The 12,795-nt window shown below is 36.1% G+C and overlaps 1 protein-coding gene across 4 annotated transcripts in view; it reads left to right on the forward strand.

The window, feature by feature from the left end:
• si:dkey-32e23.4 (dynamin-1-like protein) overlaps positions 1 to 12,795 on the forward strand; it is a 46,217-nt gene that overhangs the window by 25,605 nt on the left and 7,817 nt on the right. For all 4 annotated transcript variants that reach the window (XM_051653141.1, XM_051653140.1, XM_051653143.1 and 1 more), the window contains 2 exons: positions 7,155 to 7,493; positions 12,255 to 12,375. In XM_051653141.1, the coding sequence (XP_051509101.1) occupies positions 7,155 to 7,493; positions 12,255 to 12,375 (460 nt within the window). The remainder of the gene's footprint in view (positions 1 to 7,154; positions 7,494 to 12,254; positions 12,376 to 12,795) is intronic.

The following is a 12,795-nucleotide window of genomic DNA, read 5'->3' on the forward strand; positions in this document are numbered from 1 at the left end:
TTGTTACTCATGCCTACATGCTTTGGAGAGAGAGCATACCTTTAGTCATTGCTGTATTTGCATGTGTAATTAATTTTTATGTACAATTATTATGTTTTATTTGTTTGGAGATGTTTATGGACACTAGGATAAATTATTTTTGTAATGCTATAACTTATGATTGCTTTGTCGTATCAACACAAAATTTTACTCAGGTACAGGTGACATGATTGGAAACAAAACAAAAGTTTTTGGAGCTACCTTATTCATACTCTGAGATATATAATGTCAAAAAAAAAAAACAAAGATTTTTCAGTAGTGCATAGGCTGTCTCAGAATTTGGTGTAATCTATATCATTAAAACATTTCAAAAGTATTCTTTAAAATTATACCAAACACTTGACCCTCCTTGTTTTTTAGTTTTTTTTTAGTTATAAGCCTTTAATTTTGGGTATGCTTCTGAAACAGGAAGTCTTTAAAAACACCTCCAGAGCTTAAAGGGTTAAATATTGCAAAAACAGTTGGTCATAGAGTGGTGGAATTTTTAAATCAACATTAAGATTTTATGCTAAAATGTATGTGAATGTAAAGTATAAGGTAAAGTGTATATTTTAGGTCCTGTAACTGGTAAATATGTTTTTTTTTTTTTTTTTTTTTTTTTTAATGACCATTTTACCAACACTTTTAAAGTTCACTAGTTCATTTTAAATGGTCCTGTGGTAAACTTTTTAAAAGTACAAATATTTCATGAAGTCACTATGAATTAATGAGTCATAAAAGCTGCTTGCATAATAATTCTAAAGAATTTGCAGTGCTGTTTAATAAAAGTAATGGCATTTAAGATGGCACGTTACACCAGAGAACATGTCAACCTAAGCATTTCATGTCAACTGTCATTTCATATAACTGTTGCTGGTGCAAGAAACTTACATTGAATAACATTACAAGTGAATTGCAGGGAATAAAATAAAAAGCTACAAAAGTGTTGAATATGAGCCTTTCAGCTCCTATAAATGTTTTAGAGATATTAGTAAGTAAGTAGGTAAAATTTATTTCTAAAGCACACTCAAACACAGCAAAGCTGACCGAAGTGCTGAACAGAAAAATCTACAATTCAGTAAAATAAAACAAATACATTAAAATACATACAATAAAATGTGACAAGACAATCTCAATTGATACTGCAAAATGCTAGAGAATACAAGTGCGTTTTAAGCCTGCATTTAAAAATAGACAGTGATGAAGCTTGTCTAATGTCAAGTGGTAGCTGATTCCATAGCCTAGGGGCAGCAACTGTAAAGGCTTTATCACCCTTATGTATAAAACGTGACCGGGGAATATGCAATAATAGTTTGTCAGCAGATCTTAAAGACCTAGTAGGTAAGTATGGCTGTATTAAATCCCTACTATATGATGGGGCCTGGTCATTAAGCGCTTTAAAAACAAACAACATTTTAAATTGTATCCTGAAATAAACAGGAAGCCAGTGCAGAGAGGCCAGGACTGGGGTAATATGATCTAATTTTCTAGATGATGTCAAAAATCTGGCTGCAGCATTTTGAACCAATGAAGACGGAAAAGAGAGGATTGAGGAAGACCAAAACAAAGGAAATTGCAATAATCCAATCAAGAGGCGATAAAGGCATGAATAACAGTTTCCAGGTCTTGAAAAGATAAAGCTGATTTAAATTTAGCAATCATTCGTAACTGATAAAAAACGTTTTTCACTACTGAATTTATCTGTTTGACTAAGCCCAAGTCAGAGTCTATAATGACACCAAGATTCCTTACACGCGAATTAACATTGGGGAAGTATTGGCCAAACTTATTAGCAAGAGTGCTTCTAGATTCAGCAGAACCAAAAATAATCATTTCAGTCTTATCATTGTTTAGCTGGAGAAAGTTACTCGATAACCACTTTTTATGTCTTCAATACAGTCCAAGATAGGTTGAACAGAATCACCTGATTTCAATGGCAGATAAAGCTGTGTGTCATCAGCGTAAAGATGAAACAAGGTATTATGGCTCCTAATAATATTTCCAAGAGGGAGCATATACAAATTAAAAAGAATTGGCCCCAGAATGGATCCCTGTGGGACCCCACAGAGAAAAGGAGCTACATATGAAGAGAAACTATCCATAGTGACAGAAAAATCCCTATCTTTGAGATAAGATTTAAACCACTGTTGTGCTGTGCTCTTTATACCAGCCCAATGTTCCAACCTCGTGAGGAGAATGCTATGATCCACTGTATCAAAATCAGCAGTAAGGTCTAATAGAATTAATACAGCATTTTTCCCAGAATCAACCGTAGACAGTATATCATTAAACACTTTCAGCAAAGCTGATTCTGTGCTATGATAGGCTGTAAAATCTGATTGTAGAGGTTCAAAAATGTCTGTTGACTTTAAAAATGGAAGTAATTGGGATAACACCACTTTCTCTAACAATTTCGATAGAAATGGCAGCTTGGAAACAGGCCGATAGTTATTTAAGCAATTTTTATCTAAACCAGGTTTCTTAAGTAGAGGTTGGACAGCTGCATGTTTAAAACATCCGGGGATAATACCATTTTCTAGGGAAGAATTTATAATTATTTGGATACTCGGACCGATAGTTGCAAAAGTTGTTCTTAAAATATTACCTGGAACAATATCATGTGGAGAGGTAGTAGGCCTCATATCACTAACCATGTCACTAAGATCAGAGAGAGAGACATGCTGAAAACCAGAGAAAACAGCAGAACCAGTAACCGAATTAAAAACAATATCCGATGGAGTATTTTTGAAGGACGAGTGAATGGTTAATTTTCTCTTGGAAAAAAGTCATGAATTTGTCACAGATCTCCACAGAGGGAGTGACATTATAATGACAGTTTGGATTTATTGCCAAATTTATAGTTGAAAATAAAATCTTAGGTCTGTTAGAATGTGTATTAATTAACTTGCTAACTTGGACGCATGAAAGATCCTCAAACAATCTTTAAAAATCTCATAAGAGACAGTTAAGCGGTCTTTCTTCCATCTCCTCTCAGCTCTACGGCAGGTCTGCCTCAAAGACCGGGTATGTTCATTTAGCCAATGGAAAGATTTCTTTGTTTTTGATTGTTTGTACTTCAGAGGGGCAATAAAATCTAAGATTGTTGAACAGAATGAATAAAATTGTAAAATTAACTCACCAGGACTAGATGTGGTTTGGGCAGTAGTTAAAATTAACATTTCAAAAGCATTTTCCTGATAGCTGTCAGAAAAATGAGTAATAGTGGAAGAATTAATAAAACTGGAATAATGGCCAACAGGCCTGACAGTAGATAAAGGGCTATAAGCAGTAATATTGAATACAATGGGCCTATGATCTGAAAAACATGCATCTTCTATAACAATATTATCAATATTGATAATTCCATATGACATAATAAGATCAAGAGTATGTCCAAGAGCATGGGTGGCACTCGTTATATGCTGATTAAAACCAAAGCAGTCCAAAACATTATTTAATTCGGTAACCAAAGGTCTACCGGGACAACATGTGAATGTTAAAATCCCCCAGCAACAACATACGGTCAGACAGTGGGACCATAAGAGATAAGAATTCAGAGAATTCTACTATAAAGTCTTTGTCCAGCTTAGGAGGTCTGTAGACCAGAGCACAAAAAATTGATGAAGAGGCAGACTCCATTAGAACACACTCCAGCTCGAATGTAGATAACGTCCTGACAGAAACTGTTTGAAGTTTAAACAAGTTCTTAAAATCCATAGCCCACACCGCCACCCTTTCCAACACTTCTAGGGGTACTTATTAAACAGCAATCAGACGGACAGAGTTCATAAAAAACTGCTGACTCATCAGGAGTAGAGAGTATATCTCTATACTTTTTCTCCAGCACTAAGCATAATCAGGCATTTGAATAGCGTAACGGTGTTTTTACAGTGCAAATTGTAATTCACAATGAGTTCCTCCATCAAAACCCCAAGTGGCATTTACTTCAATAATCCCTATGCTGTTATCCTCTTCTATCCTCCCTACTTATACAAAAAAATCCAAGGGCACCATGTCTACCCATTATTAGTCAGCGTAGAGCCGTGTTTGAGATAATCGTTGGGTTATTTAGCTCTGGGTTTAGCATGTCTCCTTCAGGGCCCTTAAGAATAAAAGGAGACCATTTTGTTGGACAGAAGAACTTCAGCTCCAGTGACAATTCTCATTTTTATGCTGTCGTTAACTTAATCAGATATAGCTGCAGGCAAACTTCTCTCCAAAAATAGCTGGTGCTCTTTTTGAGAAGTCCACATGCACTTAAACAGGAACACATTTGAATATTACCTTTTAGAGCTTTTATGCAAAGCAAGCACTGGCAACAATACAATAAATTGGGGAGGTCATTACAGTTTCTATGGTGAATATCAGTATACTCTGGAAAAGATTGTGAAATCTTTTAAAACAGGTTATACCATAAGAATTTCGAGTTTTATAGTAGGCCTAGAAACAATAATGGTCGTAACTTTGATATTTTGCCAGAAACAATGGTTACCATAGTAAAAGGTTCATACATTTGTGAGTAATAGTTTCAACAGAACAGATACAATCAATAAAGTAGTGTCAAGCTTGCAATTATTCATCAATCATCAAACTGACGTCTTACTATTTATTTAGGATTGAACTATGAAAAAGTAACTTCGTGACACACAACAGTACAGAGCGATTGTTTGTAAGCAACTTGCTTATCCCACTTTAATAATCATTAATCGTGTATTTCTCCTTATCTTTACCATTTGATAAATTCTTAACTATTTTCCCGACTTAATGGAAGAAATGCTTTTCGTCATGTTCTGAATTTTCGCAGCTTTTTCTGGAGCTGTGGGCACTGAGGGGACATCGTCTTTTTGTCCTCTACAGCCATACACTGTAAAAAAAAATAAAAAAAAATAAAAAAATAAAAACATTGGGAGCTGTGGTTGCCAGAATAATTATGTAAAAAAAAAAAAAAAATACAGTAAAAATGTAAACAACTTTACAGAACAACCTGTACATTTTACAGTTTAAAACTGTTGTAATTTACATGACCATGATGGCACTGTAAAAAAATACATAAAATTCTGTTAAATTTACAGTAAAAAAAAAAAAAAAAAAGTCATAAACTTGATATTAACCTTCTGAAACTGTAAAAATCTGTTTTTTACTTTATAAGATATTGTTAATCACCGTAAAATTACAAAAGGGCACATGATGCCAAAAGTTCATCAATAGTGGCTCTTCCAGGAGCAATGACCAATAATCATGTAGAGACAGTGCTTAATGTCACTCACACAAACACCATCAGGGTATCACACATGAAATTTAAATAATGCAGTAAACATTAAATAAAATATAATACATCAAATATAGCACAGAACACCCCAATGTATGTACAGTTGAAGTCAGAAGTTTACATACACTTAGGTTGAAGTCATTAAAACTCATTTTTTAACCACTCCAGAGATTTAATATTAGCAACCTATAATTTTGGCAAGTCATTTAGGACATCTACTTTGTGCATGACATGAGTAATTTTTACAACAATTGTTTACAGACAGATTGTTATCTTTTAATTGACTATATCAAAATTCCAGTGGGTCAGAAGTTTCCATACACTAAGTTGACTGTGCCTTTAAGCAGCTTGGAAAATTCCAGAAAATTATGTTAAGCCTTTAGGCAATTAGTCAATTAGCTTCTGATAGGAGGAGTACTGAACTGGTGAAAACCGCCATAAAAAAGCCAGACTACAGTTTGCAAGTGCACATGGGGACAAAGATCTTACTTTATGGAGAAATGTTCTCTGGTTTGATGAAACAAAAATTGAACTGTTTGCCATAATGACCATCGTTATGTTTGGAGGCAAATGATGGTAGCAGCGGTGAATTTAAAGTAAAATTCCAGGTTTAATATAAGTTAAGCTCAGTTGATGGCATTTGTGGCATAAAGTTGATTACCACAAAAAATAATTAAAGGGTCCCTTCTTTAAAAAAAAAAAAAAGCAAAAATCGAGGTCACAATGAGGTACTTACAATAAAAGTGAATGGGGCCAGTATAATCATCAAGGCAGCTTGGATTGGAGGATTTAGGAACAGGAACTATTGTAGACTTTAACATTTTTTTTTAAATTAAAATATCTATTGAAAAAAGAATATTTTGTTCATGTTGTATTTGATGTGCTGAATTGAACTTCTTCTGAGTCTTCTGATAATACCCCAAGATTTACCACTGTAGCATGTATGAGCTAAGAAAAATTTAAATAAAACAACAAAAACGAATTGCTGGGCCTCAGCAGAATAATGACATTTAAAGCCTAATGTATCAAACATGATACCTAAAATAAAAATAAAAAAGTGACATTTTTTATTTATTATTATTTTGTTTTTTAAATGTATGATTTCTTTTTAGAGTTTGTCTAATGGCACTAAAACAGTTTAATGTCAAAAATTCGAATTTTCTGACAATTCTTTCATATGTCAGGCTTTACAGGGTTAAGTAAAGTAAGATGAATGAACTGATACATTTGTGTATGTCTAGCGCTAACAAAGGTTTTCATTGCAGGTTAGCATGTTCAGAGAATTTAGGGCTTGACAGAAGCAACCAATGGTTGTAGCTCTCTTTGTCCAGTAGTGGGCAGTATACTTACAATTTTCAGTGTTCTCTGAGGCTGTCTAGTAAGCATCCACACCTGATCAGTTCATTGAAAAAATTATTTCTCTCTTTCACCAAAAGGAAAGCGTTAAAGACAGACACCTACACTTACATTTGTCAAAGAACAAATCGTGGCTACCAACAGTCTCCATGTTTAAAGTCAACATGAAATCAAAAGTTTTTTTCCAATACATGTTCTTTGTCTTCTTCATAATCTTTCATCAAAATAGAAAAACTTGCTCTGCCTCTTTAACGGCTCTGTGCATTTTTGAGCTGACATCGACATTCTTATTTATCAACCCCTCACCTCCAACCACCTGTCATATAGAGATCACATTTCACAATCCAATCAGTTCTCGATGGATAAAATCATGTCCCGTTCTACATTTTTTCCATGTATCTACATCCTGTTTCACTCAGAAACATGTCACAATTCAGAAGTTATTTGGGTTGCGAATGCCAATTTTAAGCTAAGAGCACCATGCTCTTAATTTGTTTTTTTACCTTAACAGGAGCCAACATGATTTAAACACCCAAAAAAGTCTCACCGACTCTGGCAAAGATGAGCAGGCATTTCTACAGCGGCATTACCCATCATTAGCCTCTCGCTGTGGCTCGCGATACCTGGCTCGCACCCTGAGTCGACTGCTCATGCATCACATCAGAGATTGTCTTCCGGAGCTCAAGACTCGAGTCACGGTGCTGACCGCCCAGTACCAGACCCGACTCAACAGCTACGGGCAGCCTGTGGAAGACCACAGTGCCACCTTGCTGCAGATTGTCACCAAGTTTGCCACCGACTACTGTAGCACCATTGAAGGCACTGCCAGATACATACAGACCTCTGAACTGTGAGTTGACAAAGTACAAATGTTTTGGTTTATTTTCCTGTTGAACGCTGTTCTTTTTTGGGGGATTTTTTTTCCCCTTTTTTTCACCCAATTTAGAATGCCCAATTCCTAGTGCGCTTTTAAGTCCTCGTGTTCGCGTAGTGATTCGCTTCAATCCGGGTGGCGGAGGATGAATCCCAGTTTCTGAGACCATCAACCCATGCACCTTATCACGTGGCTTGTTGAGCGCGTTGCCACGGAGACATAGGCTTCACGCCATCCACCTCGGCATCCGCGCTCAACTCACCACACGCCCCACTGAGAACGAACCACATTATAGCGACCACGAGGAGGTTACCCCATGTGACTCAACCCTCCATAGCAACCGGGCAAATTTGGTTGCTTAGGAGACCTGGCTGGAGTCACTCAGCATGCCCTGGGATTTGACTAGCGAACTCCAGAGGTGGTAGCCAGTATCTTTTACCACTGAGCTACCCAGGCCCCTTAGAACGCTGTTCTTAAATATTGTTTTATTTATTTATTTATTTATGTATTGTCTTTTTACTCCATGAGCGCAGATTTGCTGCAAATAAGAATTTGAATTAAAACAATGTATTTCTACAGAACTTTTCACACCAGGGATGTTTCTGTTTTCTGGAGCATAAGTCAATTTATAAAATTCTTCCTGACCCATAACTCAAAAAATAAGGTTTTGGTCATGTTTCTCCATTGACAGACAAAAGTATTCTGAATTATTTTTTTAATTAAAATATATATTGACATTTCCTTTTTATTTTTTTTTTTATTGTTGCTTGCAAACAAATGTATATATTATGGCTGTCGATTTAACTTTTTTTTATTATGCAATTAATTATATTAATGCAATTAATCATGCCCCCTGATTAGAGGTAGACCGATATATTGGTTTGACCGATTAATTGGTGCCGATAGTTGCTCTTTGGAACTATCAGTTATCGGCAAAAATCTATGGCCGAAAGTTGCCATTTTGCTATATCTAAATCTGTCATCACTTAAAATATTCATCCATATTTTTATCCTTACTTCAATGCATGTTTTGTTATTTTGATAAGATAAACGTGTTCTAAATTGAAGGTAGCGCATGCAGTAATTTTTTTTTTTTGTGACTATTTAGAAATGTACCCCATAAGCATCTACATTGCATTTCCAACTTCATATATTGTGAATAATAATAAAACTAATTAAATAATAATACATAATTAAACCTCATTTGGTGAAAAATATTTAAACAAAACACTACATCTGGTGAATAAAAAGCTTTTTATAAAAAGCTTAATTTGGTAGATAGCCTACTTATCTATAGAGCATTGTTACGGCACCAAGTTTGCGTCTTTTCAAAATAAGAGTCCCCAGTGTGTTTCGAGCTTGTTTGTAGTTAAAAGTCCTGTGTTATGCACCACGTCTACATTTGTTCTGGTTATTATTGGGATTTTGTTTGGAAAATAAACTGCATCTAGGATTTTATTCATTTTGGACTCTTGTAGCCTCTATGTCTGTGCCGGTCATAATAAGGAAAGACTTTTAATTTTTAACGTTCTATAAATCGTTTTTTAAAACTATCGGCCGATTAATCGGTTATCTGCCCTTTCCACCACCTTAGTTATTGGTATATAACCCACTATTGTTCGACCTCTACCACGACCCGTAGGTAAATTCAGTAATAAAAGTATGTATTTATTCTACCTAGGGGTGGGTAAAAATATAGATTTTTTTTTGTTGTCATTTGAACGATCTCGATATAGATTCTTAAATCCCAAGATCGATTTTTTTACATTGTGCGCAACCCTCCACTACAGTGAGAGGAAATCACTCGCATTTGCAACCAAATTTCACGCTATGTGACTATAAAAATTGATATATTTGGCAACTGGCAGGTAAATGTTTAGATTTCACTCACCAGTGATTGTGTAGTATAGTGGTGGAGTACTCAGTGGTGAGATCCTTTCACTACTTGTTGAGAATAAAAGTTGTTCCATGTAATGTGTGTCCAAAGACGAGATCCACACGACCCATTTGTCATAGAATAATGTCTCTTTTAATACCCTTTCTGTTCTGTACAGTCAGTTGTTGATCAAAAACATCAAAATAAACATTTAATTCTAATCATGCATAGGACAGATGAGATAAAGCCATTCGAATTGTCTCTCGTTAACAAGCGCTCATCTACTAATGCAAAGGGCGATTTTGTTAAAGAGACAGTACAAGTTTTAGCACGTGTTCAACAAATCTAGGGTACTAGGGATGCTGGGATTTACTATTAAGCACGATTAAAAATGTCACGGTTAATTTAACCGTAAGAATTTAGAATCCAAGGTTAAAAACTGTGAAATGCTTTATTTACACGTGGCAAAAATATTATATATAATGTAAAAATATCTAATATAAAAGAGTGTTTCGGTGTAAGCCAGTCTCTTTTTCTTGTGCCTGTGTGGTTAGGGCAGCTGTTGCTATGGTTACGGACGGTGGCCGCGTGGTGCTTTAATGGCCAGGTGTCGTGGACTGAACGTTTCAATTCAAATGAAACTGAAGCGTAAACACACAAATTCCAAAATATAACAGTGGAATTTGATATACCAGACTCATATCCATCAAAAAAGTTACTTAAATCGGCTGTTTGGCCGCATTTAAATGACTGACTGAAGACGACAGCTGTAAAACAAGCAGACAGTAGTCCTAGAAAGACGCACATTCTACAAATTGGACAGGATGCTTCACTAGTCATCCAGCAACAAACTAGCAAGTTTAATATTTTTAGCCGTGTTGATTTTAAAGTGATAAATTAAAGATGGCACTTTTTGTAATGTTTAAGTGTGCTGACAGCGTGCGGTGCATTTGCATTAAGTTACTATCAGTGAGTAAACTTGAAAAGTTGCGTCTAAATCATCTTTATTATGTGAAGCATTGCTTTTGTACAAATTCACCGCATTCAATAATAAATGCCAATTTTAGTCATGATAATTTTCCCTTTATTATGCATAGTCCAAATGTTTAGTTGCGAGATGCTGTGAACAGTATTTATTTATAGAGTCCGTAGTGTCTGACAGACAATGGATTGCTTTAATAAACTGATGTAAGGGGGCCTGAGTAGCTCAGCGAGTATTGACACAGACTACCACCCCTGGAGTCGGGAGTTCGAATCCAGGGCGTGCTGAGTGACTCCAGCCAGGTCTCCTAAGCAACCAAATTGGCCCGGTTGCTAGGGAGGGTAGAGTCACATGGGGTAAACTCCTCGTGGTCGCTATAATGTGGTTTTCGCTCTCGGCGGGGCGTTTGGTGTGTTGTGTGTGGATGCCGTGGAGAATAGCGTGAAGCCTCCACATGCGCTATGTCTCCGCGGTAACGCGCTCAACAAGCCACGTGATAAGATGCACAGATTGATGGTCTCAGACGCGGAGGCAACTGAGATTCGTCCTCCGCCACCCGGATTGAGGCGAGTCACTACGCCACCACGAGGAGTTAGAGCACATTGGGAATTGGGCATGCCAAAGGGGAGAAAATCAAAAATAAATAAATAAACTGATGAAGAAGAAAAAACTGTTTAATGCCGTGAACTACATGTTGCGCACCCACAATAATCTTACAATTACACACTTTGAAGCACTCTAGTTACACTGAAGCACATCACTGAGCTCAGGATGCGCATAAGCAGTGTCGTGCCCTAGATTTTAGACCTCCAATTTTTCTTTATTTTTGTGTGTGTGTGTGTGTGTGTGTATTTATCAGTTTTCTTATTGTAGGGCTGCCCTTTGTCCAAATATCCCCCAGAAATATGTTCACTTAGATGTTCAATTGCTATATGATATGCATTTTTTGCATCAGTGCTGTTGCTTAATAAGGAAATGTGCAAATAATCGTAAAACCGGTTAACTGCGATTTCTTTCTCAGACAGTAATCTAACTGTCAAAAACTCACACTGCGGCAGCCCTGTTGGGTACATTTCAGCTATATATTGATGTCTGATGAAGAGTATGTAGCTCGAAACATCACATTTTTATCTCTTGGGCTGACCACATGTGATCGGATAACCCAAAACACATCTTAACACCAGGTGTAAACGGGGTTTTGGTGAGCTCATTAAATTGATTTGGAAGTAACAATGTGCCATATTTGTTGTGTGTTTACATGATATGAATAAACAAAAAGTTGAATATAAATATTGAAACATGGATATTAAGTATTGATATCAGTATCATGAGAAAAAGTATCGCAATATAATGATATTTGATTGTATCGACACAGCTCTAGTATTGACTATACTCGTCTGCCATAATAATGCAATATATTTCAATCTGAATATTTTAATTAATATTTTTTATTATAAGCCCTACATATTATATTCACAATTATTGGAATTATTATGCATTATTTAGATTGAATTATCTTTATTTGGGGGACTTTTTTTCCTGAGACTTCAAAAGTTTGTCATTTTCACACTAAAGCTCATCACAGCTATCAAGTGCATCATGTTTACTTTGTCTGACTCAATGAACATGACAGGAAGATAATCCTCAAGTCTGTCCAGCTCCTTAGTTAAACTCCATGCACTGTTAGCTAAAATCTTGTTTATCTCACATATCTGGCAAAGTCCACACTACCGATTGATTAATTAAGTGCTGTGTATTGACGTTTTCTGGCAGGACTTTTGAATATGTATTGAGGGCTGTGTGAACATTTGAATGTGCCAGAGGTGGACAAAAATGCTGCATGATTTTTTCAGTGACTATGTGAATTGGTGTGTTGTAGGTGTGGTGGAGCTCGTATCTGTTACATATTCCACGAGACGTTTGGAAGAACCCTGCAGTCCATTGATCCACTGGGAGGACTCGCTGAACTAGATATCCTCACAGCTATCAGAAATGCCACGGTATAGTATTTATTAGGGTTGCACGATTAGGACAAAAATGGTAATTTGCCATGGTTAATTTAACCGTAAGAATTAAGAAAGTGATAAAAATATAATATATGAATGTAAACCTTTGAGACAAAACATTATGACCACCTGCCTAATATGCTGTTGGTCCTCTGCGTGCCACCAAAATAGCAGCAGCCCACCAAGGGGCTACACTCTTAATTCCAAAATAACTGAGGAATTCGAGCTACCAGACTCATCCACCGAAAAAGTGACTTAAATCGGCTGGGTGCATCTGAATGATTGAGGGTTGCTGAAGATGAAGGATGTAAAACATGCAGACAGAAGTCATATAAATGTACACATCCTACAAATGGGACAGGATGTTCCACTAGTTGTCCAACAACCAACTAGTGAGTTTAATATTTGCTGTGG

This window comes from Myxocyprinus asiaticus, chromosome 24 (assembly GCF_019703515.2).
Source record: "Myxocyprinus asiaticus isolate MX2 ecotype Aquarium Trade chromosome 24, UBuf_Myxa_2, whole genome shotgun sequence".
Classification (NCBI taxonomy): Eukaryota; Metazoa; Chordata; class Actinopteri; order Cypriniformes; family Catostomidae; genus Myxocyprinus; species Myxocyprinus asiaticus.